This window comes from Aspergillus foveolatus (genome assembly GCF_047715535.1).
Source record: "Aspergillus foveolatus strain CBS 279.81 unplaced genomic scaffold BDW70scaffold_14, whole genome shotgun sequence".
Classification (NCBI taxonomy): Eukaryota; Fungi; Ascomycota; class Eurotiomycetes; order Eurotiales; family Aspergillaceae; genus Aspergillus; species Aspergillus foveolatus.
The window spans coordinates 376,333-402,639 of NW_027396078.1; the positions used below are offsets into that span (position 1 = coordinate 376,333).

At 50.4% G+C, this 26,307-nt stretch overlaps 8 protein-coding genes across 8 annotated transcripts; 2 read left to right on the plus strand and 6 right to left on the minus strand.

Moving 5' to 3' along the window:
* Positions 1 to 103: 103 nt before the first annotated feature.
* On the minus strand, positions 104 to 1,489 carry BDW70DRAFT_166669 (RPAP1-like protein; the record flags this gene model as incomplete). Its single annotated transcript, XM_073742056.1, has 1 exon — positions 104 to 1,489. Exon 1 carries the CDS (start codon positions 1,454 to 1,456, stop codon positions 104 to 106), a length of 1,353 nt encoding a protein of 450 aa, XP_073597680.1. The 5' UTR covers positions 1,457 to 1,489.
* Positions 1,490 to 2,191: 702 nt separating this feature from the next.
* On the plus strand, positions 2,192 to 4,759 carry BDW70DRAFT_23405 (uncharacterized protein). Its single transcript, XM_073743565.1, has 2 exons — positions 2,192 to 4,249; positions 4,304 to 4,759. The coding sequence occupies exons 1-2, from the start codon at positions 2,427 to 2,429 to the stop codon at positions 4,677 to 4,679; spliced, it is 2,199 nt and encodes a 732-aa protein (XP_073597681.1). The 5' UTR covers positions 2,192 to 2,426; the 3' UTR covers positions 4,680 to 4,759.
* Positions 4,760 to 6,599: 1,840 nt separating this feature from the next.
* BDW70DRAFT_133146 (putative transcription initiation factor TFIID subunit 12) lies at positions 6,600 to 9,120 on the minus strand. Its single transcript, XM_073736272.1, has 2 exons — positions 7,310 to 9,120; positions 6,600 to 7,218 (listed from the first exon to the last, which is right to left on the minus strand). Exons 1-2 carry the CDS (start codon positions 8,819 to 8,821, stop codon positions 6,964 to 6,966), a joined length of 1,767 nt encoding a protein of 588 aa, XP_073597682.1. The 5' UTR covers positions 8,822 to 9,120; the 3' UTR covers positions 6,600 to 6,963.
* Positions 9,121 to 9,224: 104 nt separating this feature from the next.
* On the minus strand, positions 9,225 to 10,862 carry BDW70DRAFT_133147 (uncharacterized protein). Its single transcript, XM_073736273.1, has 3 exons — positions 10,518 to 10,862; positions 10,099 to 10,464; positions 9,225 to 10,045 (listed from the first exon to the last, which is right to left on the minus strand). The coding sequence occupies exons 1-3, from the start codon at positions 10,580 to 10,582 to the stop codon at positions 9,739 to 9,741; spliced, it is 738 nt and encodes a 245-aa protein (XP_073597683.1). The 5' UTR covers positions 10,583 to 10,862; the 3' UTR covers positions 9,225 to 9,738.
* Positions 10,863 to 11,210: 348 nt separating this feature from the next.
* Positions 11,211 to 15,241, plus strand: BDW70DRAFT_149060 (proteasome regulatory particle lid subunit RPN3; the record flags this gene model as incomplete). Its single annotated transcript, XM_073738951.1, has 5 exons — positions 11,211 to 11,694; positions 11,762 to 13,059; positions 13,132 to 13,252; positions 13,786 to 14,978; positions 15,080 to 15,241. 5 exons carry the CDS (start codon positions 11,211 to 11,213, stop codon positions 15,239 to 15,241), a joined length of 3,258 nt encoding a protein of 1,085 aa, XP_073597684.1.
* A 1,201-nt stretch (positions 15,242 to 16,442) lies between these two features.
* On the minus strand, positions 16,443 to 19,466 carry BDW70DRAFT_23476 (1-phosphatidylinositol-4-phosphate 5-kinase). Its single transcript, XM_073743566.1, has 3 exons — positions 18,210 to 19,466; positions 17,185 to 18,145; positions 16,443 to 17,133 (listed from the first exon to the last, which is right to left on the minus strand). Exons 1-3 carry the CDS (start codon positions 19,334 to 19,336, stop codon positions 16,666 to 16,668), a joined length of 2,556 nt encoding a protein of 851 aa, XP_073597685.1. The 5' UTR covers positions 19,337 to 19,466; the 3' UTR covers positions 16,443 to 16,665.
* A 1,722-nt stretch (positions 19,467 to 21,188) lies between these two features.
* BDW70DRAFT_158484 (histone H1/H5 family protein) lies at positions 21,189 to 22,418 on the minus strand (the record flags this gene model as incomplete). The annotated part of the gene is made up of 7 exons (XM_073740531.1): positions 21,189 to 21,311; positions 21,365 to 21,535; positions 21,588 to 21,646; positions 21,790 to 21,920; positions 22,045 to 22,067; positions 22,228 to 22,253; positions 22,349 to 22,418. 7 exons carry the CDS (start codon positions 22,416 to 22,418, stop codon positions 21,189 to 21,191), a joined length of 603 nt encoding a protein of 200 aa, XP_073597686.1.
* Positions 22,419 to 24,365: 1,947 nt separating this feature from the next.
* Positions 24,366 to 26,089, minus strand: fen1 (multifunctional nuclease RAD27). The gene is made up of 5 exons (XM_073736274.1): positions 26,038 to 26,089; positions 25,883 to 25,968; positions 25,801 to 25,805; positions 25,180 to 25,741; positions 24,366 to 25,120 (listed from the first exon to the last, which is right to left on the minus strand). The coding sequence occupies exons 1-5, from the start codon at positions 26,048 to 26,050 to the stop codon at positions 24,599 to 24,601; spliced, it is 1,188 nt and encodes a 395-aa protein (XP_073597687.1). The 5' UTR covers positions 26,051 to 26,089; the 3' UTR covers positions 24,366 to 24,598.
* Positions 26,090 to 26,307: the final 218 nt, after the last annotated feature.

Sequence of the window (26,307 nt, forward strand, 5' to 3'; positions counted from 1 at the left end):
CTAAAATCGTTCGTCGTTAAGACGTGTACTAACCACCCAGGCAGTATATACTAAATCCTGAAATGAGAGTATATCCAGAGAGTACTTATTCGACAGGAAAACATTATTGCGATCGAAGAGCACCGGGCTTCAAGATCCCCCTATCGCCAGCACCGCCCATCTGCCATAACCAGACGGCTTCCACAGCCCAAGCCGAAGCGCTGGCGTGACGTCCAACGCCGCTCCTGTTTGCACCAGAGAACTCTTGTGAATCCTCTCCCTCGGCTCCAGCTCCCCTGTCTGTACGAGTAGACGAAGCATTCGACGAATCCGCCTCCTGTAACATACCAGCGACGACCCCTTCGCGCTCAATGACAGACCAAAGCCCTTCGACCAATGTACTCCCACGTTCGCCGAACTGTCCTTTCCCTAGACGGTATAAAATGCGGCCCAGAACCTGCCATGCGATGCAGCGTTGCGCGGGGAACGAGGAGCGGCTAAGAATAGCGAGTTCGGGAATCGTGTACCCGGCGGCATGGGGATCTTTACCGTGATGGTGGAGTCCCAGTGTTGTTGGTAGAGAAAGGGATGTTGAGGGGGATAGAATGGTGCCTACTAAAGAGAACCGTAGAGATGCGGGATGAACGGCTTCAGCGCTGCTGCCGGGGTGGTAGGCGGAGGAAGGAGGGGCGCCAGGTTCGTCTGGTTCAGAGGATGGTGGTTGCAGCCAGGCGAGCGATGACGGATCGTGCGAGAGATTGGGGAAGTAGTGCGCTTGTAGATCTGATAAGAAGGTCGGAGATGACGGGTCTAATGTCGGGGGTGTGCCGCGGGATGGAGGTGTGGGGAAGTGGACGGAGCCGGACGGCGGGAAATCTGCTGCCGGGTGCAGGTTTTCAGGAATCGTTGAAGGAGGGATATCATCTGGAGAAGATTTTGCTTTCGCGGTTTGTTTAGAAGATGGCGCGGGAGGGACAGATGGAGCTGGATCGGGTTCCAAAGCACGGGCTTGAGTCGTCCCATTGTCGTTGTTCGCTGCCGCGGTTGGGGACAAGGGTGCGGGATCATCGTCATCAATACGAGCCCGACGAAGGAACCGCTCGAGTAAAGAAGGGTTAATGGTGGATAGTAATTCATCGCGTTCTTTTTGGATCTCTGCATCTGACATGGACGCCAACTGTTGCCGATTCTGTTCCTCAATTACCGCTTTCTCATCCTGTAAACCCGGTGTTGATTTCGATAAATCTGCTGCCGAAGCTTTCGACTGCGTTTGTCGCTGTTTGAAAGCTGACTGTTTGGGAGTGCGCCGGCGATGGGCAGGAAAGCCATTGGCAGACTTGAGAGTGGGAGGTGCGGGAGGTGCGGCGGGGGATCGTTCCTGGATCTCGCCAATGACACCAGGAATCCCAAGTGTCGGGGCTTGATCTTCGGAGTCAGAGCCGAGATCGATCTCAAAGCGTTCTCCGTGAAATGCCATTGTCGACCATGGAAAGCTTAAAATGGAGTGCTGAAGATGAAGTTATACAACTTTCGAGAATTCAAATCGGCCAGGCCGTGACGGTCGAGAGCGGGAGACGCTAAGAGGAAAGATTGCTGAGTCAGCCATGCGGCTCAAAAGTTTAACAATTGTGACTAGTCCAAGGCTGGACTAGCCAATCATGTGATTTTATCTCCCGAACGGGATAAGCGTGCGGGATCAGATGATCGGCCATGAAGAAATTCGGAGTTCTGCATCACTAGATCCCAGCTCATCTTCACCCTATCCAGACAATACATGTTCTGGACTGCAGACAACTATTTTTTTTGTAGGATAAACCTAGCCAGCTGCTACTGCCGTCCGCCTCGATTGGAAGTGGATGAGCTCTATCCCATAATGACAACTGAGGCTTCGGCGGTCGCCAAACATGGTTTTAAACATACATATGATATCCGGGTTCTTGTAACCAAAGTTGAACATCAAATAAGAAGCTCAGTCCGGTAATGATAGAGACACGTCAACTCCTTTGTGTTGCTTTTTGTCCTTGAAGCCTCGCATTTGTTTGCTCCCTGATTTATCGGGTCGGATATCGCATCCAGAGTCCATACTGCCTTCTAATCGCAGCCCTCCTTCATCACTTCTTGCTGCCCTGCTTCTGCTCGTCTTCGCCTGCCGATTCCCCTTTTCTTCGGCCTTTTTGGCTCCGTCCTCTCCTCGTGTTCCCTCACCTTCGTCCACTCTCCCATCCCACCCCCCTCTCCCATCAACCGTCCTCCCCGATCTTCATCTCTTGGAGGCATTTTTATCATTTATTGTGTCTTTTCATCAATCTAATCTACGACTTCACCTCCACGAACCGCAATTTCCCCATCTCCAACAGCCAACGCCTTCACCCACGAACCAGTCTCGCTCCCGCCCTCAGCCACTGTCGCGCCGGTTCAATGATTCAATTCCACTGATTTCCTCCACAATGTCCACGGGGCCGCCCGTTTGGCCGGCTCAGGACGAACAAGAGTCACAGCCCCCTGCTGAAACCCAGACCCGTGCCCGACGGTCGCGTAGAAAGAAGGACGACGCCGTTGAGACCGATCGGAAGGAACCTACAAAGTCGGCGAGATCCAGGGATAAGGATAAAGACAAAGAGAAGGAGAAGGAGAAGGGAAAGGACCAAGACAAGGAGAAAGAGTCGAAGCGGCCCAGTCGCCGCCCGCGAGACAAGTCTTCGTCTACCCCCAACAACCCTACATCCACCCAGTCGAATCCCCGCAAGAAACCCAAGTTAGAGGGTACGCCGCCGAAGCAAAGCCCTGACGCGGCCCCTGCCGTTTCTGCAGCAGTCTCGACAGCTTCAGACTCGGCCCCGGTTCCTGCGCACACGACCACTGCTTTGGTTCCTACTCCGCGGCCTAGTCCCCCAAGTGCACCTGCATCGCTTCCGGCGAATCACTCTGAGCTTCCACCTCAACCGCAGATGGCACAGTCTCGTCATCTCGATCTGACCTCTCAGTTGATTCACCCTTCTCAATCCGCTACTCCTCAAGCTTCGACACCTACGACGTCGCCGCCATACTCGACGATGGTATCTGCACCGCCTTCTCGTCCCCAATCCCAGCCATTGGCACCACCCCCCCAGCGAAGCAGCGGTCAAAACTACGATCCTATACGATCTGCATTTGGCACGAGCTCGTCGCCTGCCGCACCGCCTCCAGCTCCTGCTTCTACTTCTTTCAGTCCTCCGGCGCGTCCGGTTTCGCCGCGGCCTTTCCGCGCCAGTGCTTCGCCGGCCATTTCTAGCATCATTGATCCTCCGCAAACTACCTCACCGGCCCAGTATGCTCCGCGTACATACGGGTCGCCCAGTCGCCCAGCGTCCACTTACCCGCAGACTCCAGTCGCGCCTCCAGCAGCCCCGACTCACCTTCCTCCGTCATCCGCCTCCTATAAGCACCAGTCCCCGTACGGACCCCCTCCACAGGCCTTGCCCACGGAAGAAGCCCAAGTTCATGCCGGTGTAGTCTCGTCGCATATTACTATGGCCCCCTCTGTCCCCGAGACCAAGCCACCTCCACCACAGACTCAGCAAACATCATCGGGGCCAGTACCAATAGAGGATGATAGCGAGCGCTCTGCCCCTACGGCAGTTGAAAAAGTAACCAAGAAGGAACCCAAACCTTCTACGGCGCCTTCATCAAAACCGCCGTCTCCAAAACCTTCACGGCCAGCGAAAGAAGCCCCTCCTCCATTACCCCAGGGCTCCGGACTCATTTCCAACGCTCTATTCGGTGTAGATGATAACACATCAGATACGCCTATGCAGAGGACGCCTAACATCATTGTCCACATACCTCTCAAGGGGCAACCTAACCAGATAGTGAACTTTGCCCGCCTAGCAGAGGAGCAGTATGGATTTGCTGCGCTTCATCCGCGGCTAGCCGCTCACAAAGAACGAATGGCTCGCGTAGCGGCGGCAGGCGCTGCTTTAGAGCGCAATGACCGCTCCGGCCGAGGTATTTCCGCTGGGGAAAGCGCGGACGAAGACCTTAGCCTGGACGCTGAACGCGACAGTGAAGTCGACGGCGACGGCGCAATGAGTGCTGCAGCTGCGAAAACCAGTGAACCTGCGGACGGAACGAAGAAACGCCGCAGGAGGAAAATAGAGGAATATGATCGAGATGACCCTTTTGTGGACGATAGCGAAATGGTCTGGCAGGAACAGGCCGCTGCAAGTAAGGATGGGTTCTTTGTGTACAGTGGTCCCCTGGTTCCTGAGGGGGACAAAGTCCAGGTTGAGCGGTATGGATCATCCTCCCCTCTACTCGTCGAGGATCTCAAGCTAACAAGCACCAGCGCGGATGGCACGATTAAACGGGGCCGAGGGCGAGGACGTGGCGGTCGGAGTCGAGCTCCTGCAACAACTCATCAGCAGCTGCCTCTGGCGGCTGCAATTCCTATTTCTCAAGAAACTGGTCTTCCCATACGTGGTCCCGGTTCGAGAGGTGGTAACGTCAACCGCCGGCCTCGCACGAGCAAGAAAGCAGAGCAGGACAAAACTGGCGGCACTCCAACATCCCAAGGACGAGGCGGAGGAGCTGCCGGTCGCGGTGGTTCGAACAGCACTCGAGGTGGGAAAGCACAAATGGTAGAATTGGCACCTCGGCCGAATATTGCACCTGCCCCGCCAGGGATGAATTCAACAGCAGGCCAGGAGATCACCATGAAATAGGTCTATCTTCACGTTCTCGCATCAGGTTTCTTTACGGACCCAGGTTGTCTCATTAATGTTTTGGGTTGGTCACGGAAGTAACCTGAACAGGCGTCGACTCTGAGCGTCCAAATACGCTGTCAGCTCAGCGGGTCATTTTCTTTTTGTTGTCTACATTTGAATGTTACGGGATTTATTGTCGGTTTACATGGGTCATTGGTACCCCTCCGTTTACGGAACACAAGGTGTTGTCCTGCATGAACTGGTGTACTGCTTTATTTTCTCTAGATGGGTAGGTAGAAGTTGTATGCTCTCCAGCTCTAGCCACGAGTCTGGAGCTATGCTTCCTTTTTACAATACAATGCAATTCCAGTCTTACGGCCCTCCAGGTCTTCATCTATGAATGAAACGAATCACTCCTTTGATTATCTCGGAGACTGGTAAAGTAACCCATGCTAAAATCAGTAACCAGACGTGCTTACTCAGGGTAATCATAGAATATGCAACACTACCAAGCTATAGGCTTTATCATGAAAGCTAGATCATGGTTTATCTATACATTTTTCTGATAAGATGATACTAACTCGCCCTTCGGAATATTGGCCCTGCAGGTGTTTTGCTCTGAATTCGAACTCTATACCTCTTTAGGTCTATATAGAACGCTAACTGTCTCAGTCGCCAACGTTGGCACCCAAACGTCAAGTTGTATAACCTAAGTACCAATATTTAAAACCATTATAATACTATCATGGTGGTTTGATACCCAGCTAGATGAGTATTTCAACCAGAGAAGACTGTATAATAATAAGCAATCAGGATCTACCGTGTACAACTTCGCCTGTTCTAGCGGCATTTGAGCAAAGCAATATATTGTGGTTACCTGGCCAGCCTCAGCACAGCAATAATCTTGGTGGGTTCGGGTTGCCCTTGGAGCAATATATCGCCGTTTGTCAAGGGGAAAAGCCGGAGGAGATATATAAACGGAGGTCTTACGAATGGCTTATGTTCCTGGCCAACTGCACAGAAGATTACGGTTAGTTCGCGTTATACACCTTATTTGCGTTAACCTGATGCGCTCTAAGACTGTCAGGGTGCTCTCTTGGATCGTTCAAATCTCGCCTCGTCGCCCTTGGCCAGTACGTACATACTAATACGCAGCAACCTACCGTACTGCCCAGTTCATAGGACGACCTTGTGCCTCAAGCAGCACTGAAACTTGAGACCTACTGTCGGGTGCCAAGTGTACTTGTACACATCCACTAGCTTCCAATGCATTTCGCCTTATCTTCGCAGCAGGGATAGGTGGTTAATCAATGATGTGGCTGCCCACCCTCGTCCCTTGATGGATCGAGCAGAGGCCGTGGGCTTGTGCAATTTGGGCTCAGTCTTTAACCCATTATCTTGCACCCTCCAAAACTTCATCGTCATGTCTATGGAATTTATTGAAACTCCCGTATGATTCCGGTCGAAGATCGACTCCAGAATTGGCTGTTGCTCCAGCACTTGCCAGAAGAGGATGCTCTGCCGACGGATGATCGAGCTCTCCTGCGCCTCGCGATAGCTGCATATTGAGATGCGTCCCTTATAGAGAAACCCATGCGAATTGAAGAAGTATCGCGCCCAGTTCATCAATCACATACCATGGAAGCGTATCTGAAACATGATGACAGACCACACGCACATTCGGTTCGGCATTTATGTTAGGGGAGCGTCTGACAGGTGCACTTAGATCGTAGCCGAGGTGCTGGAGGTTGGTTGCAATCATTCAGGGTCCCTCTGATATATCAGATGCTAGAAGGGTTGTAAAAACTAACTATCATATCACTGATGACAGGTTTCAATGGATGGTAACTCGGCAGGTGACACGTGGATTTTGTTCACGTTACCAGATTGCTCACTGCTGTTACACCACTTATTACATCGTACAATGAAGAGACACCATCTTAAAGTCATATTTCATATTTGGATGCAGTGAGTCCCGACCAACCATTTTAATGATACATAATTCGGAGCCATATTATGAGGGAAAGAAGAGTGAGGCAAAAAGAATAGGGATAGAAGGGAAAAGTGAAAGGAAGAATCCACCTAGGAACGCCAGGGAATAAGCCAGTTCGATGAGACAATAGAGGGAGTCGTGATATCAAAAAGATCGGAAACATTCTGCAACAGCAGCTGCAACATATAATCATCAAGACGCCCGGAAGATATGCTTTGAGGCATCTTCTTCCGTTATAGAATATACTTTATGTCAATGGGTAGATTGTTGTAATGACTGCTCCAGCGACGCACATCATCAGCCCCGGCATTATTCGGCTTTACCCTGAGTCACCTTTGCAGCTTGAATAGCCGACATCTTCTGAGTCCAACCTTGCGTAGGCTGTGGCTTTTTGACTGTGCGAAGATCATCGGTGGAGAATCCTGAAATGCGCATGTTGTAATTTCGTTCCAGAACTAGTTGTATGTCTCGGATTTCAAGGCTGGACGAATGACGGAGCTTAGCGAGTCGGCAGGCAGCAGTAATCACATCGTCAACAAAATCATCAGCCATTTGAAGCATGAACTGTAATTTCCACATATTTTAGTGAGTGCCTTCAGCTAATAAACGAGTTTGTGCAAGGACTGGTTAAAGGATCAGAGATATTTGAGCTTACCTCTTCAGCATCAGGGGTTAGCCCTTCACCTTCACCTCCGCCGGTAACTTGGCGGACCAAGACATCAAGCATCTTCTTGCTGAGAACTCGCTGGCCCTCTCCTTCAAGAACATACCCGGGATGTTTCTGTATAGCGGGTTGACCCATCATACCCATAGCACCATGGCTAGGACCACTAGACAAGGTTGGCCGATCTGGAGCCATAGGTACTGGCTTTGGGGGCGGGACGTTAAGATTCTTTGGAATTACCATATTGACGTTCCGGGCCGAGTTTTCAGTTGATCGGTTTTGGATATAGCCTTGAGGGTGAGCATGACTATTGACAGAGGGCTGATTCATGTTTTGCTGCTGGACAGCATTCGTATTGTTAGTATTATTCGCGTTGGTATTATTGGAATAGCTTTGTGCAGCTTGAGCCATGGCAGCTTGTTGAGACAGAGGCCGCGGCGGTCCCTGTAGGTTTGTGACTTGCGCGGTGGAGCCTGTTGGAGTAGAGCCATCCGGTGCGGATACTTGGTTAAAACCAGAAGCGTTCTGTTGCGCTGACATTTGCGATTGCGAAGGCTGTTGTTGCGGTGTACCAGCAGCAACGGCAGGTGCAGGGGTGGGACCCTGGTTAGACGACGCTTGGCCGGGTTGCGGAGTTGGAGACATTGCTGCTTGCGCTGCTTGATTACGTGCAGCATTCACAGCAGAATTTATCGTATGTGCTGCTGGCGTCGGCCCAGAATGAACCGCTGAAGGGGCAGTTGGTGCGCCTGCTGAAGTTGTAGGAGCTGTTGTTGCTGGTCTGGCGCCGCTTTGCTGCGGAAGCTGTTGGCTTGAGTGCTGTGTGCCTGCCCTCTGTTGCTGTGCTTTAAACACATCTTGTTGTTCCTTGAATTTCGCCAGAAATTCGCTGCCTTCGCGGAAGAGTTTCTCGGCCTGGACTTGACGGTTCTTGAATTCTTGCATCTCCTCTTGCGTCAAATTCCCCGCACTCTGACGCTGACTGTGCTGTTGGCGCAACTCGCTCAAACGAGCCCGTCCAATTTCTTGCTTTTGGAGCGCAATGCCGTATCGGAGCTTGGCCTCCGGAAGCCAAGTCCCTGCTTGTTCGCTTGAGATGTTCGGAGGGAGGAAGAGCTGTAATGAGTTGACCTTCTGTTGGAATTGGGGAAGGAGCTGGGCGAAGTTTTGCGGGTTGACGGACTGCGATCGTTGGACTGGCTGGCCCTGCGCTGCGGAGGCAGCCTGCATCTGCTGATGCTGTAGCTGTCGGTTCTGTTGGTACATACGCATGCCTTTCATTAGAGACTGTGAGAGTTGCGATAACCTCGTGTGTGCTTGTTGATATTCAGGAGACTGCGCATCGCGGCTATTGAGGATTTCCCAGAAGTTACGAACAAGCTGGGTGTGCTGGACTTTCTGCTGATCATTTAGATGCGGTAGCTTCTGCACTTGATCCGTTCGGATGAGGTTTGAGTGCTGAGGCACCATCTGCTGAGGGCTTGAAGCCTGGTTGCCTTCCATTTCAACGAGTATTTGCGGTGTTGACCCGGTAGATTGAAATATGCAGGCGGCTTAGGGAATGACGAGGTGAAAGGTTGACTCGATGCGAGGCCGATACCAGGAATGGAGGATCGATGCTGGGCCGCTCGTATGTTTCCGAGATATACCCCTGCGGAAACCGGTTGGATAGTCCTGATCGAACGAAGGAATATCCAGCTCCAGAATCGATGGAGTTCAACGAGACAAGTTGGGGTGATCGAAACACTTTCGTCGACAGCAGGTAGTGAGGATGCGGCGAGGTTCCTGAGGCGAAGCCGCAGGCTTGGCACTACCTTCTGCCTGGCTGGCTGACCGTGTCCTCTGTTGTTTATTAGCCAACAAAGTACAGTAATTCAATCTACCGTGTACTAATTTCTCTTGATATGTAAAAATTGTTTACTACTAAACTCCTCCTCTATATCACACTACCATTACAAGCTGTCTTGATAACATCAGGTTATCAGAGCTGGAATCAGCGGATCAACTCGCTCTCTTTACACGAGACTGACCTAGGTCGAGCAATTAGTCCTGCACTTAGGGCTAATGGTCAATGCGGCGCTGTCTATGGAGACTATGCCGGAGTGTAGTGTTCAAGCAGCACTTATGGCAATCAGCATGGACTCGAAAGTGGCAACGACTATCACCAGTATACCACGTCCAGCGGAATTATCAGAGAAGGGGCTTTTTCTCTGCCATTTCGATCTGATGTATGTGCCGCAGTTGTTGATGCGTGGTTCCTCGTTCGCTCAATAGAAGCAATAATGCTGCTTGCCGGAACCGACAAATTTCCCAGCGTTCTTGTTGGGTAAAGAAAATGTTGGTGACAGCGCGTATATCTTTCGCGTGTCTGATGTGGTATCAGTGCGCAGTGGTTGGACTGAGAATATTTCATGTATTCATCACGAAAGGCCGCCCAAATCGCGCTCCATACCGTTGACGCGGTCCTCAAGATTTCGCTTTCTCCTTTCAAGCTCCCATATCTCTTTCAATTCCCGCTCAATGTCCGCATCAGTAACGTCTAACACGCCTGCACTCGGGGAGCCAGCATTGTCTAGCTCGTCGTAGTCATCATCATGAAGGTGGCTCATGCTCTCCAATTCTGAAGCATTCCTCGCTACCCGCTCCTCCAACTCTGCGATTGACTCCGAAATAACTTGGTTGCGGTAGCGGAGGCCGGCAATCTTATCCTGAGCGCCGGCGACAGGACTTAAAGCGATAGTCAGAAATCTAGGTAGGGATGCATGGAAAGCCCAACTCACTAGACATTACAAAGTATCTCCGCGCCTTTAAGCAAGACGTCGATGTTGACTTCACCACGACTCCCATTAGTCGAAGTTCGGGCAGAACGTTTGATCTCGTCCATCATATCAGAGCCCAAGACTCGTGCAACTGCCGAATTATTCCTGCTATTTCGAGCGGAGTAGATCCGACTTGCCATAGATTCCGTTTCTGATTCCGGCTGGAATTGTGTTGCTCGCCTTGTGGCCCGTTTTTGGGAGTTACTAGCTTTCACAGATGGGTCGCTTTGAAACAAGGCTCGCTCATGTGCTTCTGTGTCTCGAATTAGAGCAGTAATATCATGGCTGCCCAGGAGAGCGTTCGTGAAAATCCGTGGCTGGGGGAAGCTGATTGCCTTCATTAGCCATGGAGCTGACGGATAGGCAAGAGTAATCCTCACGGTAGTTCTGCGATCGCATTCGATGAGAGCATAATTTGCTCCAGGTGGCTTTCTAGCAACGACATCTCTCTTGGATCAAATGGGCCCTCTTCGCGGTCTTGATGTCTAGCACTCGGTCGCGTGTTTTGGTCGTGTTGTTTTGCCAAGGGTTCAACGTTTGTTGCCGTTGCTGCCTCAGGCGCCTAGATCTGTGGCGAAGCCGACGGAACAGAGCTTGGAGAAGGAAAGCAAACGCCGAGAAGTAAAGAGTCATAGAAAATTATCAGTCGCTGGATATTGATCGCTGAAAGGGATCCCTTTCTTCCAGTACTTCCGTACGAGCTAGGGGGGTTCTTTTAGTAGTTGCTACGGTTGCAGGCAGCTGACCGTGCTTCCGTTGGCACTCCGTAAGCTTTGTCCCAGCTGATACTGACTTAGGTAAGCTCCCAGCTGGGCCTCTCGCTGTCCATCCAGACAGACCAGCCTTGACATCACAACACCACCTCATCAACCACAATCTTCCCACTCTGTCAGCCCTTATCCTTTATCGTTTTCCTGTCTACACGCTCATTGATATAACTGCAGATTCTTGTGATTGTCGAGGCTACGTTTCCTTAGCCTCCTTTGAGTCACTGCCTGCAATCGCCCCTTTGCTTCCGGCACCGCGGTCTCGTCTCGCTCGACTGGGCTTTGCAGCTACAAAGGCCTGAGAAAATGCCAGCTGAGAGGCGCTCTTTGAGATCCAACAACAAGTCAGATACTTCTTCGCCCGCTAACGGTGAAAAGACTCGTTCTGGTTCGCAGAGTTCGAGCTCCAATAAAGATAAGCCGACGACTCGCACTGCTGCCAGTCAGCCCAAGCCCACGAAGGCCGCCTCTACGAATACCGCTTCAGACTCCGGTATGGGAGAACAACGGGACCAGCCGCATACTAACGGCTCAGATCCGACGAAGAATGGCGTGAATGGGTCTGAAGATATCGAGATGGACGAGGATACGGCAGGTGGGCCTACATCCTCATTCAACGCCAGCAAGGACCGGAAAGGTGACCAGAAAATGACTGTTGTAGTGCCTCCCACCAAGGGTCCTAGGGTTACCGGCGAGAAAGGCCAGGAGCAGGAGGGCGACGTATCCATGGAAGGTGCCGAGGACGAGAAGCCTGGGTCAGAAATCGATCCCAAGGTGAAGGCCATCCAAGGTTGGTTGTTATTCCATCGTCTGAGCCTACGGCAAGCACTAACAAAGTTTTTCACAATGCGGCTCAGACATCAAGACGAACTTTATTTTCCTCGAACGTGCGGTCACCCATTTTGACCCCAGGTTTACGCTCCGTGTCTTGAGGTCGATATCCGCAATGCGCAAACAAATCACGTCAGATGTGCTTGCAGAAGTCATTGTTGGCGCTTACCCAACTTCAAGTGCCACTGCCTCTTTCTTGTTGGATGCGATCGATCAGTCGGGTGCTTCTGAAAACGTCGGGTCAAGCTCGAATATGGAAGTGGAAAATGACAAGACGAAGCCCTCTCCAAAAGAGGTCCTCCCCGAGATTGACATCTACTTGTCTATCCTAGTCCAGATCCATCTGTACGACCGGAAGGAAATTCAGAAGGGCGCCAAATTCTCAACCCGCTTGATCGAAAGGCTTCGCGCGCTCAACCGTCGCACCTTGGATTCCCTTGCCGCTCGTGTGTACTTCTATTATTCGCTTTTCTTCGAGCAGATTGCTCCTCTTCCCCCGTCTCCTGCTGCGACGATTACTTCTATTCGTCAACCACTACTTGCAGCCCTTCGAACGGCCGTCCTACGAAAGGATGTGGATACTCAGGCTACCGTGATGACCCTCCTCCTCCGTAATTACCTTTCTACTTCTCATATCTCCCAAGCGGACTTGCTGATTTCGCACAACCAATTCCCCCCGTCGGCGTCAAACAATCAGATCGCTCGCTACCTGTATTACTTGGGCCGCATCCGAGCTATTCAGTTGCAGTATACCGAGGCTCATGGCCATCTGATCGGCGCTACCCGAAAGTCACCTGCGAGCCACAGTGCGCGTGGGTTCTATCAAGCTTCTCACAAGCTGCTTGTGGTCGTTGAACTACTGATGGGAGATATCCCCGACCGTGCGATTTTCCGCCAGGCGGCCCTTGAACGGGCTCTACATCCCTATTTCCTGCTGGTTCAAGCCGTGAGTGTCGGTGATCTGGACGGCTTCTTGAACATTGTAAATACCTACAGTTCAACATTTCGAAAAGACGGCACGTACACTCTCATCTTACGCCTACGACAGAACGTGATTAAGACAGGGATCCGCATGATGTCCCTTTCTTATTCGCGCATTTCCCTTAGGGATATCTGCCTTCGTCTGGGTCTGGATAGTGAAGAGTCGGCCGAATACATTGTTGCGAAGGCAATTCGCGACGGCGTCATTGAAGCAAGCTTGGACCATGAGCGAGGATTCATGAAGAGCAAGGATGTTGGTGATGTATACGCTACCAGGGAGCCTGGCGAGGTCTTCCATGAACGTATCAGGGCATGCTTGGGCCTACATGACGAGAGCGTTAAGGTAAAGTCTCACTAATGATTTTCAATTCCATCCAATGGACGCTGACTAATCTTCTTATTCTTTTATTTACAGGCGATGAGATTTCCGATGAATCAGCATCGCCTCGAGCTGAAAAGCGCGCAGGAGGCGCGAGAACGTGAGAGAGAACTCGCCAAGGAGATCCAAGAAGGCGACATAGATGATGAAGATGCTGGTGGGGACTTCGATGCCATCTAAGGCCTGGCCCCCTGCGCATCATTCACGTATGCGAATTCTTCTTCTGCCTCACATGCCCGTTGTCGAATTTTCCGTTTACTTTTGTCTCGAGGCGATCGGGGTTTCGTTCCAGCTGTTGCTGGAGCATAGCAATTTTCCCCACTGCTTAGATGCTACGTGAGAGCAGAGACAACAGGATTCCATGTTCCCATAATCACAGGAATGTTTCTTTGTTCTTTCACCGATAACAGGTAGTAGTACGCTGTAGTCCGCACTTTAGTAGCTTGGCTTTAATCGGAGTGGTTGATAAGTGACGCTCCCGTTCCGGCCCGATTGGCGGCCGACCTCGCCGGAGAAAAACTTCCTAGCTTTGCGGACTCGAACTCCACGTCCACAGTTACTATTGCTTCCTCCGGACTTGGAGGCCTGCTCTCTCGCTTGATTAACAACTGCGCCCCGGCCCATGCGTATGCTTAACTAGCTGGCTATCATTTCTTGGGCTGCTAATTTTGAGCATGAAATCACGCACAGTCCCAGCTGGCAAGCTGGTACTCGCATCACCGGTCACACCGCAGACACGTATATGCTGGCAATGCCTCCGCAATGATCTCTCCCTAGGTCAATCCAAATTCCAAAACCGAAAATACCATCCCTCTCGTCGAAAAGATGCTTCCCCCTTTGGCGCGGCGGTATCAGCAGCCCAAACGCTCTTCAAGGGTCTACCCAAAGCGCCTCCTGGGATATCAGTCGATCCGTTGAGGATCGTGGGCAAGGAACTCAAATTTCTCACTAAAAATATCCGTCAGCTACTCGGTTCGGGACATCCTACGCTGGATAAAGTGGCGAAATACTATACTCGTAGTGAGGGCAAACATATGCGACCACTGCTGGTGCTGCTTATGTCCCAAGCGACGGCGTTGACCACTCCACGATCCAATCGCTCCACGTCGGATGCAGCTCTAAGTTCTGTGACGGTCAATGACCCTATTACTTCTCCTTCTGTCCTTGCCGACACCAACCCAGACCTAGATCGGCTCGCGTCACAGTCGCCAACAGAAGGTCAGTACGACTTTGCCGGCGATGAGAACATCCTCCCTTCCCAGCGACGACTTGCTGAAATCACCGAATTAATTCACACTGCTTCACTCCTCCATGATGATGTCATTGATAACGCCATCACCCGTCGCTCCTCCAACTCCGCGAACATCGAGTTCGGAAACAAAATGGCTGTTTTGGCAGGTGACTTCCTGCTCGGCCGTGCTTCCGTTGCTCTGGCCCGCCTACGAGACCCCGAGGTTACAGAACTCTTGGCTACAGTGATCGCCAATCTCGTGGAGGGAGAGTTTATGCAGCTCAAAAACACTGCCGAGGACGAAAAGAACCCCGTTTTTACAGACGACACTATCTCATACTACCTGCAAAAAACCTACCTGAAGACCGCAAGCCTAATCAGCAAGTCGTGCCGCGCAGCTGCACTACTTGGCCATAGCACTCCTGAGGTGGTCGAAGCCGCGTATTCCTACGGCCGTAATTTGGGACTAGCGTTCCAGCTTGTGGACGACATGCTCGACTACACTGTCAGCGGTGTTGAACTAGGGAAGCCTGCCGGCGCGGACCTAGAACTCGGTCTTGCGACTGCTCCTCTTCTTTTCGCCTGGAAGCAACACCCGGAACTTGGTCCCTTGGTCGGTCGTAAATTTTGCCGGGAGGGAGACGTTGAAAAAGTATGCATAGGTCCCTTGTCATTAGCCCATCAGTCCTGCTATCACTTCCCAGCCCTCCAAAAGATGAGACAGTTCACTAATTATAACTTTGTTTATCCTAGGCCCGAGAACTTGTCTACCGCGCCAATGGTGTTGAACAAACCCGTGCTCTAGCTCAAGAATATGCAGACAAAGCAATTGCCGCCATCAGCCCGTTTCCTGATAGCGATGCAAAGGCCGGTCTGATTGAAATGTGCAGAAAGACCATGAATCGGAGGAAGTAAGTTTGCGCAAGCTTCATCCTCCTCGGCCGTCATTGAGATACAGCTCGGAATCAAGCTAGATGTCAGACGAAAAGCTACAACACTACCTTACGACAAAGATTATCCGCCGGGCAGTGCTCTGTTTCCTCGATGAAAAGATTGGTCGTTCCAGCAAATGCTCCACTTTATCTTATCGACATCGGTTTGGTGTCTACCTCTGTACTAGTACACTATGTGCATGTATTGCTTGGCTTTGGCTATTATGCATACCTCCTCCTCTTCTGTATCTTGCTTTTTATATGAGTTCGACATTCCAGCTTGGTTATATAGCCAATGTACACTGTACAATATACTTAGAAGGGAAATTCCGGAGTGAGGTTACGTGTGCTATACATTAATGTATCTATTCTATGTGCTATTATATTCTTCCTACAGAACACTCTAGAAGGATAACAAGGGATAAGCACATGATACACATGTACTCAAGACTCTTATAACGTTTATGTCTCCCAAATCATCGGTTTAGTGTTGGTCTCGATTCACATGTATACATCTGTTCTATCAGTTTCTATAAACACATTGTCGCAAGAAACAGAGGAATCAAGGAGGAAAGACAATAAAACAAGACTGAAAAGCTAAGCCGCTCAAAAACTCTCTTCAAAGACAACGCAAGTCGAATGCCATTCAAACCAATGAGGGGGGGGGGAAATGGAGAGGAAATAATATACCCAGGGTGAAATGCCAGTCCACGATAGTGTGCATTTGTGATGGGCCTGAGGACTCAGGAAAGAATGTGAGCTTCAAAACAAAGACAGAACAGGACACTCAACGTTTAGAGTAATTCCAGGTATAGAACAAAGGGAAATATGATCAATGTTTGATAATTGAGATGGGGGTAATCCAGGGTTCGTAGGAGCCGAAAGATTTCAAACAAGGCCCACTGTGGCAGGGGTTTCATTCGAAGGCGATAAGCCAGCCTCCTCTGACATGGTAAGAACATTTGAGAGTAAAGGAAACAAAAGCCGGATATAAAGGATTGTAAGAAGATTTACAGGCGTGTAAGGAGAGTTAATCCAGACATTGTCTGGACTGTGTTGGTGGTAGTGCAATAGAGGCACGACGAGGACTCGGCCAAAATAATTAAGCCAACTTGAAATGCAAGCAAACAGAATATTGAGTTCGGCACCACAACCGTTCTGATGTAACAGGGTAAAGTGCTCGATAGCCCAAATATTTCCGCTTGCGTCAATCGTGGAAACATCAGATTAACACTCTCGGTAGTGGGATATGGCGAAAGTGCGTTCATTGCATGGGTAGGGAAGAACTTATCCCCTGGCCCTGAAAGTAGAAAGATGAAAACACGGCAAAAGGGATATCATAAAAATCGCCAAAAATGAGAGCAGGAGTGTAGAGTATGCGCAGGAGACAAATGGAAATCCTGTTCATCAGACTGAAATCGAGGGATTTTGTATATTTTGAAGGGTGCCGTTTCGCTTTTCTGACAGCCCCGGGTTAAGGCGATTCGGCGGTGATGGTAGATCTTGGTTTTGGTGAAGCGATGGAGACTGTGGACTACATTGACTGTGTCCACCAACACTGCTAGCCTCGCCAGCTTCGTCAACAATAGGCAATGTACTAGGCCCGAGAGCAGCGACTGCTGGTTGGTGGCCGGATGTGGGGGCCAGGGAGATATGATCTGCTGTTTCATGCTCCGTTGACGATATTGGTTGACTGTTATGCTTTTCTGGCACTTCTTGATCCCGGGTACGTTCTGCTTCTTCCTTGGACATCGTTATTCTTCTAATAAAGTTGACAAAGCGATCACCGTAGCCTTCCGGGGGAATGGGGGAGATTTGTGTCCGATCATGCGTTAGGCCTTTAACGAAGTGTTCTATCCTTTTGACGGTGCCGTACTACACGCATGGTTAGCTGATATATTCATGGATCTCGCACGATAAACGCACATGTGTCAAACAATCAATAATCCCAAGATAGTAGATCTCTTGACCAGGCTGGCCGTTTTCACGCGTAGCCCGAAATCCGCCGTCGTCGGAGTAAAAAACATGAAATTTGCGTTCGTCGAGGATCTCGTCTGGCATCTTTGCAGTCGCCTTGTCGAGCGGCACGGGACGCTCCTTCTGGATTAGCATTCGAAGCTCGCGCGCCTTGCGTTCGTTCTCCAGCTTAGATGGAGTGCGCATCAGCATATTAGGGTGGATATCCTCTTCGCGATCAGCGCCAGGTTGGAAAACCTGCAGAGTCTTATCACGCAATTTTTCCTCGTTTCCTTTCTCCAGATCATGTATACCCACAAGAAGCGAATAATCCATGATCTTTAGCCGCTTCAAAAGTTCCACATCGCGCTTAAGCTGCGCGAGAAAGAATTCACGTTTGTCTGGGCCGCATTCTAATTGACGATTCCTTCGAAGCCAGTTCAGGTCCTTCATTGTGGACCTTGGGTGGTCCTTGATATATTCCTCGCTCACCTCGCGGCCAATCATGGACCCCTTAAGGTCGAATGTGGAATGAATATCGCGGTGTGGTGGGAAGAGATTGTTCATCACAACGAAGTGAATCTTGCGGCCGTAGGCCATCTTAACTCGGTGGAGGCCGTAAAATTGAGAGATTAAAGTGTTCGGATTTTGTTCCACGTGTTTGTAGTATTCGGGGAGGATCTTTCGCAGCAGTTTGTGTTCAGCGTGATGGATCGTCTTGATGATATATTTATAGTCTCTTGAGAAGTAGAAAAAACTGCCACTTTTCCCTGGAGAGCCCAGCTCCGAGAGAATGTACTTGCTAGTGAGTGACATCAAGTAGTCGGCTGGATCCAATCGGAATTTTGCCCGTAGATGACGGAAAACCCAGGGCGCATAGTCCTTAAACTTGAAGTCATACTGAGCGGATGGCGTCAATTCATTCCCGGTTCTGTAGCAAGACAAATGTTAGTAGTGATCAATAATTCTGGTGTCCGTAAAAGGCCGAAGCATACATATCGAAAGAGAACTTATGTTTGGCCTTGAAATCAGCAGGAGTCAGTTCCCTATCCATTTTTGCATTTATCCTAGACACGGTGAACCGGATCCCAGTGAGCATGTTGTAGGAGGTAACCCAGTTGACGTGGTTCCGATCAACTTTTGTTCCAACAACAACTCTTTCATCATCTTCCTCGTCTCGCCGTCTCCTTCTCGACGCTCTCCTTTGTTTGATAGCTTCCGCCCAACGGGCTGCATCTTCATCCGGATTCGCTTCATCAATCAAGATTTCGGACTGATTCGTCCTGGTGGTCCGGCGAGCCAACCCAAGAGACGAACGGCGGGTTCCCGCTGTCGGAGATAGGCGGCCGCTGCTGTACGCAACGTCGTCCGGCTGATCACGACTACTTCGACGGCCACTGGTAGTTCTCGGAACTTGCAACGTATGCCGCTGTCGAATGCTAGAATTCGCCGAGTCTTGCGTGTTGCTACGCTTGACTCCTGCGGCGATCGGGGGAGACGAGTGCCGATAAGTGCCTTTTTGCGTCGGAGACAGGCTGCCAGGGTCTGGAGAAAGGCGGCCACTGTTGTCCGGAGGCGATGTCGACAGCCGCGCTGTCGCAGTATTTCCCGTCGTGTCTGAGCAGACCAGCTCATCAACAGATGGTCGCGAATAATCCCCATTAATCATGTGCTTCCCGTTAACATGTTTGTGACCCATCAATGCCCCATTTACCTGATGGCTAGCAATAGACGTCGTTGCCGAGCCGACCCCCGTATCAAATGACTTCCGGGAAAGCTCTCTGTCCGTTGTAATGGATGATGGCCTCCCCTCCCTCTGTTCCCGAGCGGATGTATTTCCTAACGAATGCAGACTCCCGTCTTTGGACTGCAGGAATTCTCGATTGTAGGAGCTGGCACTTGATCGGGGTCCAGTTAGAGAGTAAGTACTACCATTAGCAAGATTGCGGTCCGATGGAGTCTCGAGGTGATTAGTGTCGCCATTGGGCCAGTTTGTCCAAACAAAAGTGTTTCCTACTGGACTTTTCTCGTGCGTTCTGTCTTGGGGCGGGCCGAATGAATGAGGGTGTGTAGCTGTAGCTGTCGCCGTCTGGGAAGGATAGTCGGTCGTGAATGACGGCATAATCGCGGGCCGGACGCCGGGGGCGTCGAACGGCACAGAATCGATTGGGAGGCCGCGAAAGCGTCGTGGAGCAGAGATACCGTGCGAGGGAGGAACCAGTCAAGAATTCCGTCGGAGATTTTGGGCCGGGTAGGGGCCAGACAATGCTGCAAGAGAGGCTTAAGTGCAACGAGTAAATGGAACAATTCGGGACCAAAAAACACCTTCTGGTTCACAGGAGCGGCCAGCCGCGGCGTTGAAGGTGATTCAGGGACCGGTTATCATGTTCCAAGTGTCAGAGCAAGGCAGGGCAACAGTCGACAGCACAGCACTCCTGACAGCGTGTTCGCGTACCGAAAATGCGCAGGTGAATATCCACAGAGAGAGCGTATAATTTGGAGAGAAAGTAGAAAAGACAGTCGACAAAGGTTGAGATATCCAGGAAGGAGAGAGAAAGATGGAGGATAAGATGTTGGAGGGAAGAATCGATTGTGACGGAAGGACAGCAACAGTCGGGGCTATCGTGCAAACCGCACTGGGCAGGCTAGCAGGAGGGCTGTTCTGGTATGGTAACCCTCCAGTAACTCCGCGTAATATCCGCAGTTCGGCGTATTCAGCTCTCCTTGGAATAAAATATTCTTGTTTCTCCTATATCACACTAAACTCCCGATCTCAAGAGGATAAGCCTCCTGATTATTGTTTGCTATCGTTGTCATTTATCATTATTGCTACTGCCTAGCCGTGGTGACTCGTGAGCGAAGCAGGGGGAACAACGGGGCCAATTCAGTGGTTCATGCCATCTCCACCACCTCTTCCTTTTAAACTTGGACAGAGTTGATCAAGATTGCATTCGCATATGGGAGACCGTTTTGCGATATCGAGTGGGAGGGACATAGTACTGAACCCTGAATATCTACTCGTAGTCTAGTACTAGTATTAGATGTCATTAACAGGTGTCAGAGTGGCATTCACGGCACCGTACGATACGAATCCCGCAATCTTATAATAGAAACAACCTATCCCAGTACGATCGGCCGCCAGCGAGACTTGACTCTGACAAATTTTTTGAGTGCAGAGAATATATTTGCTCCGAGGTAATTCTTAATTAGATTAATTATCCCAGCTGTGACATATTGTACACTGCAAACATCGCCTTCAGAGCCAGATTGCAGCTCTGGCATTGAAATGCATAAGCACGGATTAGCCCCGGCCCGAGCGCATAACTTTTATGTCTTCAACCCTAATCATCAATCAGCGAACGCTGGACGGTGCCTACTACTCAGGTAGCTACATTACAGCTGGACAGTAGGCAGTATATCCAAGCTACTCCGTCAAAGGTGACTGATTCTTTACAAAGAGCCAGGAAGTAGAGCTGACATACCCTACCCAAAATAGTTATGCTCTTGCATCTAGCAGATCAAGGTTCATTCTACTTCAAGCACGACCATTGATCCTCAGTCGCGAGACCTGTAATAGGAAGCGGTGGAGAGCCTAAGTCATTCATCATTCTTCCGGCAGTCATATCATCCTGAATCAGACTACTCGCCGTGGTAGACAACGGGAAGCTCTCAGAATCTCAAGGGTTAATACGACTCAAAACAGAATAGAGATAACTCAGACCTAGATATAAAGACAATTGATTTCCCAGCACCCTAGGGACACAGCAAGCATTCCCAATTCATAACCCATCGCAAGACGCCAGCCCAACCAAGATAGTGAGTGAAACAAAGATCCCCAGACTCAGAGCGAAAGGAATATCAGCAAGAAATTACAAGAAAAAAAAAAGAGGGAGAGCATCAGGGACATCCCAAAGGATAACCAAGTCAAAACACTAAGAGGACGCTCAAACAATCTCCAAAGCCAGGCTGCCTGTCTAGGCCTTCTTGTTCTTAGCAGTCTTCTTGGTCGCCTTTTCGGTGGGCTTTGCCGTCGTCGTAGTCTTGCGGCCCGACTTGGTCACGCTGACGACCTTGGGCTTGTCAACAACAGCCGGTGCCTTCTTCAGATTTAGTGCAACAATCCTCAAGGGCATTGATCAATAATACTTACGGCCGTGCTGGTTTTACGGGGCTTCGCGGTGTTCGCCTTCGGTCTGCCGGCTGGCTTCTTGACACCAGCATTGGTTTTCTTCGTCTTGGGCTTCTCGGCCTTTTCGGCCTTGTCCGCCTTCTTAGTGGCTGTCTTCTTGGGCGCAGCGGTCTTAGTGGTAGTGGCAGGCTTCTAAATGGCGTCAGAAACTCAGGCCCACAATTCACGGCGGCGATATGGTTACCTTTGGGGCAGGCTTAGCAGGAGCCTGCTTCTTGGCAAGCTTCACGGGACCAGAGGTGCCTGAAGAAACTACTTAGTCTATGTTCGGTAACAAATTGAAAGCGCATATGCTGGCGTATAAGGGGCTTGTTTCGAGTAAGATGGATTGAGATTGTTGATAAAAAGTGATGGTTGAGGGGTGCGCGACAGAGGATACGGCTTACCTTTGGGCTGGATGAAATCGCCCTTCTCGACACCGGCCTTAATCGCCTTGTTGAACTGGCTGTCAAAGGCGTTCTGAGAGGCAGGAGCCAGCTTGTTGTTGGCCAGCACATATTTTTTGATTGACTGGCGGCTGTGATGGAAATTCGAAGTTAGCATCGAATGCGACAGGCTCGTGATGGCCGGGGACGGCGAGGTGGCCGCGTCGCTTGGGAGCGGCGCGCACTAGGCCGATTGAGAAGGCCATTGCAACATACCTGCTACCATTTCGCTCTTTCAGCTAAAGCGAAAGATGTTAGCGATCGGGATTACGATAGAAATGACAACCCCGGACGTGGTGTTGGGATGAATTCAACAGGAGGGAGACGTGTCACGGTCGGGGGTTGCTCCCGCCCGACAGCGTCATCCAAGAGCGGCCAGAGACAACGTGATCAACTCACATTCAGGATGGCATCCTTGATCATATCTATATAGAACGAATCAGCATTAATTCGCGACAAAGACAATACTAAATTCATCATCGCGCGAAGAGGTGGTGACGAAAGATCAGTAAAAACATACCACGGTAGGAGGTGTGAGTTGGGCCAGAAGCGGCCTTCTTGGCCGTGGTGGGAGCTTTCTTGGGAGGCATCTTGAAGAGAGACGGTTGGGGTGATGAAAAGAGATATCAAAAGAATAATGGAAGATACTGAAGATCGGATAATCAGCGACAGGCGACCGGGAGGATGTGGTGGAGAGACGATGGGAGCAGAAAGAGTCGAGAGTCGAGAGGAGGGAAAGGCCGCGGGGCACGCGCGCTTTATATAGGGCAGCCGGTGTTGACACTGGATCACCACAAAAAACACGTCAAGCTAGGTCTTCCAAAAAGACTCTCTCCCTCTTCTATTTCTTTTTATTGCGCCTCTTCCCCTCGGCTGATTGGTAGAGCTGGATTATCGAGCTATCGTGAGATTCTAATAATAACATTTCTCGTGCAGGCTCCAAACTGTAGATAGACGTTCGCATTCTCTTGGGTGCTTGACCCCGTGCTTTCCCCATTATCGCAACTTGACTCTCCCCCTACGCGTTCTTCTGTCAAGTCCTCTATCCCCCTATTCCGACAGGATTTCCCTCTGTCCGGCCTATCATTAGTTGATCAGTAACCTAATAATATTCCGACAGGACATATTAGGTTTCCCTTCCGCTGTTAACGGTCGCACTCCCCGGGCTACGCTCTTCGAGTTGCATTGCCTTGTCTAGCTGATCCTGAAGTGTCTGTCGCTCCACACGCAAACCGCGCGCTATTTAGGAACTGAGAAATATCTGCAGACAATGCTTATGTTCAGTTCATCTTCATTTCCATGTACCCTCTTCGGTGGGTATGTACAAGCTGGCTAGGGACCGCTCCTTCGCAAAGATTCATTCGAGTCTCCCGCAGTCAATGATGCAACCTCCAGTTCATCTGCGGTTTGATTAAGCTCATGGCCTCCTCGCATTTTGCGTGGTAGATTAAGACGAGCAGCAGCTAGATGAGTTGCCTTCCTATTGAGCGATCTTTCCCTGAAATCAAATTCCTCAAGCGGCCAGTTCATACTTTGGATTTCCTACTGACATTGAGAGGGGCGTTGCGGGTTGTGGTCACGAGGAAAGAATGCTTTCTCAACATCCAGTATTTTGAGCACGATCCGAGGCTCAACTCATACCGACCCAGACAGTTCTGGGTTTCGCTCTAAAGCTAGATGTGTACTCATGGAGTAACAACTTGACTAACTACCTGTTGGCCGTCAGGCGTTTGTTGTGGGAGCTTGCGCAGTTACACGCCACCACCCGCTTATGGCCGCTAAAGGAAGGATTTCTGCTTGCAAAACAAGCCTGAGCTGCGCAAGTAGGCTGCGCAAGTAGGCAGCTTGGCGATTCGTTAGCAGTAAATGTTACCAGGCTCATCTACGGGTTGAGCATCGAGAGTGGCGTGGGGTGGGCATCCATATTCTGTAGAAGAACGCAAAGGAGCTGGGAGCCACCAAGATTATCCCCAGCCTTGCGTCCGGCTTTGACACTCAGCGCAGGACAAGGGTTACAATAGCACTGCTCACTGCAGACCGAAATTCATATACTGTGGCTTCTCGTCATGGGAAATACAGAGTACAACTCAGGAGCGTTGTTCAGCCGTCATTCGCGGCCATCGACGGGTATCCGCAAACAGCCTGTAGTCCCATTCCCGCGACAACCCTGAATCATTCTTGGAAAGGAGCCTGGGCCAACGGCTGGTGGAGCTATTTCAAGTGTCCCTATTCGTTGTAGATCTCAAAAATCAAACGAAATAGGTTGAGCCCAAGAACCAAAGCCCATTCTGTGGGGGAACTGGTAATACGAGGACCGCTGGAATATATATCTCCATCAGCTAATCACAAACGAAAGACACGAAACGCAAATAACACGAAATATACCTATAGGCAGGTAGTGACAGCTATATGCGTATTAGCTCTCGCAAATTAAGCTGGTCTCAGGGAAAGACAACCGAGCTGAAGGCCAAATACCACAGATGAGTGACTTCGGATTCCTTAGCAGCCACCTGTTCCAGGGCCACAACAGCCAGGCAATCGAGGTATGGCGGAACAAGACGAGAAGAGTTCTTTACAACTTGATACTCTCTTCACAAATTGATACTGCTGTGGACGCAAATTAAGTAGACACAATACAGATTACAAGAACGAGCCGCTGGACTCTCACTAACTAGCCGTAACCTTGAACGCCTATCCCAGCCATGACAGTATGAAGGTTTGCCCTTTGTGATTTTTTTCCAAACAACCTCCAGAAATTTTTTGGGGGGTCCTATACAGCAGCCCGGGGTCGAGCCTTTGCTTCCTTTTTCGCCTTAGCCTCCTCTTTCTTGCGCTTCTTCTGTTCTTGAATTTTCTCGTCGTGCTTGCGCTTCAGGGTTGCTTTCTCCGCGTCTGTCTTAGCGACCGGCTTGAAAAATCCTTCCAAACGCGACTGCTGTGCGGTTTTCAAGTTCTTCTGTAATCGGGAAGCACCGTTGCGCACCCGGTCTTCATTGAATCCCTTATCCTTCACCAGAAATTCTACAAGGCCTTCGATGTTCGGGGCCTCCCATTTGAAGTCACATTCGGGATCGTTGGCATCTCGGACATCTGGGTTCAGGAAGAGTTCTCTGGCATCCTGATACGGCCAAGATTCCGGAATGACATATTTCTGCTTAGGATCTTTCTCGATGGACTCAACCACCTTTTCCAGGGTACCGTGGTCGCGGATCAGTTTTAGAGCGGTATTGGGCCCTACTTTGGGAATGGGCTCCAGATAGTCACATCCGAGTAGAATGCAGAGATCAATAAACTTCGTAGCACGTCCAGAAGTAAGCAATCAACGCGCCAATCTGCGTGGGAAGAAATTACCTGGTTTCGATCCATGCCCAGTCCCTCTAGAGCACGGTTCAGATGGATCTCTTGAATAGGCTCTTTTCTCTGCTCACTGAAAGTCAAATGCCTCAGCAGAATCGGCGCCTCGAAGCATAACGTATCCATATCTTCCGATGCTGCAGCGTAGACTTTGCCCGCGCGAGCCAGCACAGCACATTGCGCCTCTGCCTCGGTAGGAGCATCGATATACGGAATCCCCATCAATTTCAAGAGTTTTTTGCACTCCGCATTGTGCTCCCTCGTTACTCGTACAGTCCGTCGCGAGAACTTCTCAACATCTTCCGCCGTACCCGTCTCCTTCGCTTCTTCATGCGCTTCAGTGGCTTCGTGTTTCCTAGCGCTCCGCTTCGCTAGTTCGCCCGATTTGAGTTTCGGTGGAGCTCCATCAAAAACATATAGAGGCTTGATCCCATTATCCACCATGCGTAGCGTCCGGTAAAACATCCCCATAAGATGTGACGTAGTCTCGCCGGTATCGCTCATGAGCTGCTGGCCTTCGGAGCGTACAGCAATGAGGAAACTGTAAATACTCATTGATCTGTGGCGTATCAGCATAAACATCAGGCGAGTTCAGACTTCGTTCCGACAGCAACGTACGCATCCTATACGGTGAGACACGGTTAGATACGGTTCTGTGGAATAATGTCGGGATTAATAAGTGCTTTTCAGCAGAACGTACGATGGCGACCTTCCGGCCGAAATGATTCTTGATATCCCCTGCCTTGATGGCATCGGGCGCATTTTCTGCGATCACTTGATAGAGGTCTGTAATCACAAGCAATGAGCATTGGCAACTTGAAGTATGCACCAGTCAAGGAGAATTTATGTACTCACGCTTAATTCCCATGTTGAGCTTGTCAGTGAACTCACTGATACGCAAGACCGTGGCTTGAAAGCAGAGCAGTCAAGCACGGTGGCGGGCATGAAACGCGTTGAACGCGCTGACACCATTAGACTATATTTGGTATAGCGTCATGCTATATCTACACGTGATCTCCCCACTTCCCCAGTCCTACCTATTTAGGATTAAGTCCTCTACGGAGCCATGAAGTACTAGATCTGGGAACCTGCCACAGCCACATTGGCTCGAAAGGCAGTGGGCAG

Coding starts and splice junctions, on each gene's coding strand:
- BDW70DRAFT_133147 (XM_073736273.1), bottom strand. CDS start 10,582: ATGTCGTTGCTAGAAAGCCACCTGGAGCAAATTATGCTCTCATCGAAT. Junction 10,465..10,517: donor AATGCGATCGCAGAACTACC/GTGAGGATTACT, acceptor GAAGGCAATCAG/CTTCCCCCAGCCACGGATTT. Junction 10,046..10,098: donor GAGATACTTTGTAATGTCTA/GTGAGTTGGGCT, acceptor TATCGCTTTAAG/TCCTGTCGCCGGCGCTCAGG.
- fen1 (XM_073736274.1), bottom strand. Junction 25,121..25,179: donor TGGGCATGGATCGAAACCAG/GTAATTTCTTCC, acceptor CGTGCTACGAAG/TTTATTGATCTCTGCATTCT.
- BDW70DRAFT_133146 (XM_073736272.1), bottom strand. CDS start 8,821: ATGGAAGGCAACCAGGCTTCAAGCCCTCAGCAGATGGTGCCTCAGCAC. Junction 7,219..7,309: donor TAACCCCTGATGCTGAAGAG/GTAAGCTCAAAT, acceptor TGGAAATTACAG/TTCATGCTTCAAATGGCTGA.
- BDW70DRAFT_23476 (XM_073743566.1), bottom strand. CDS start 19,336: ATGCCGTCATTCACGACCGACTATCCTTCCCAGACGGCGACAGCTACA. Junction 18,146..18,209: donor CATAAGTTCTCTTTCGATAT/GTATGCTTCGGC, acceptor GTCTTGCTACAG/AACCGGGAATGAATTGACGC. Junction 17,134..17,184: donor TTATTGATTGTTTGACACAT/GTGCGTTTATCG, acceptor CCATGCGTGTAG/TACGGCACCGTCAAAAGGAT.
- BDW70DRAFT_23405 (XM_073743565.1), top strand. CDS start 2,427: ATGTCCACGGGGCCGCCCGTTTGGCCGGCTCAGGACGAACAAGAGTCA. Junction 4,250..4,303: donor GACAAAGTCCAGGTTGAGCG/GTATGGATCATC, acceptor AACAAGCACCAG/CGCGGATGGCACGATTAAAC.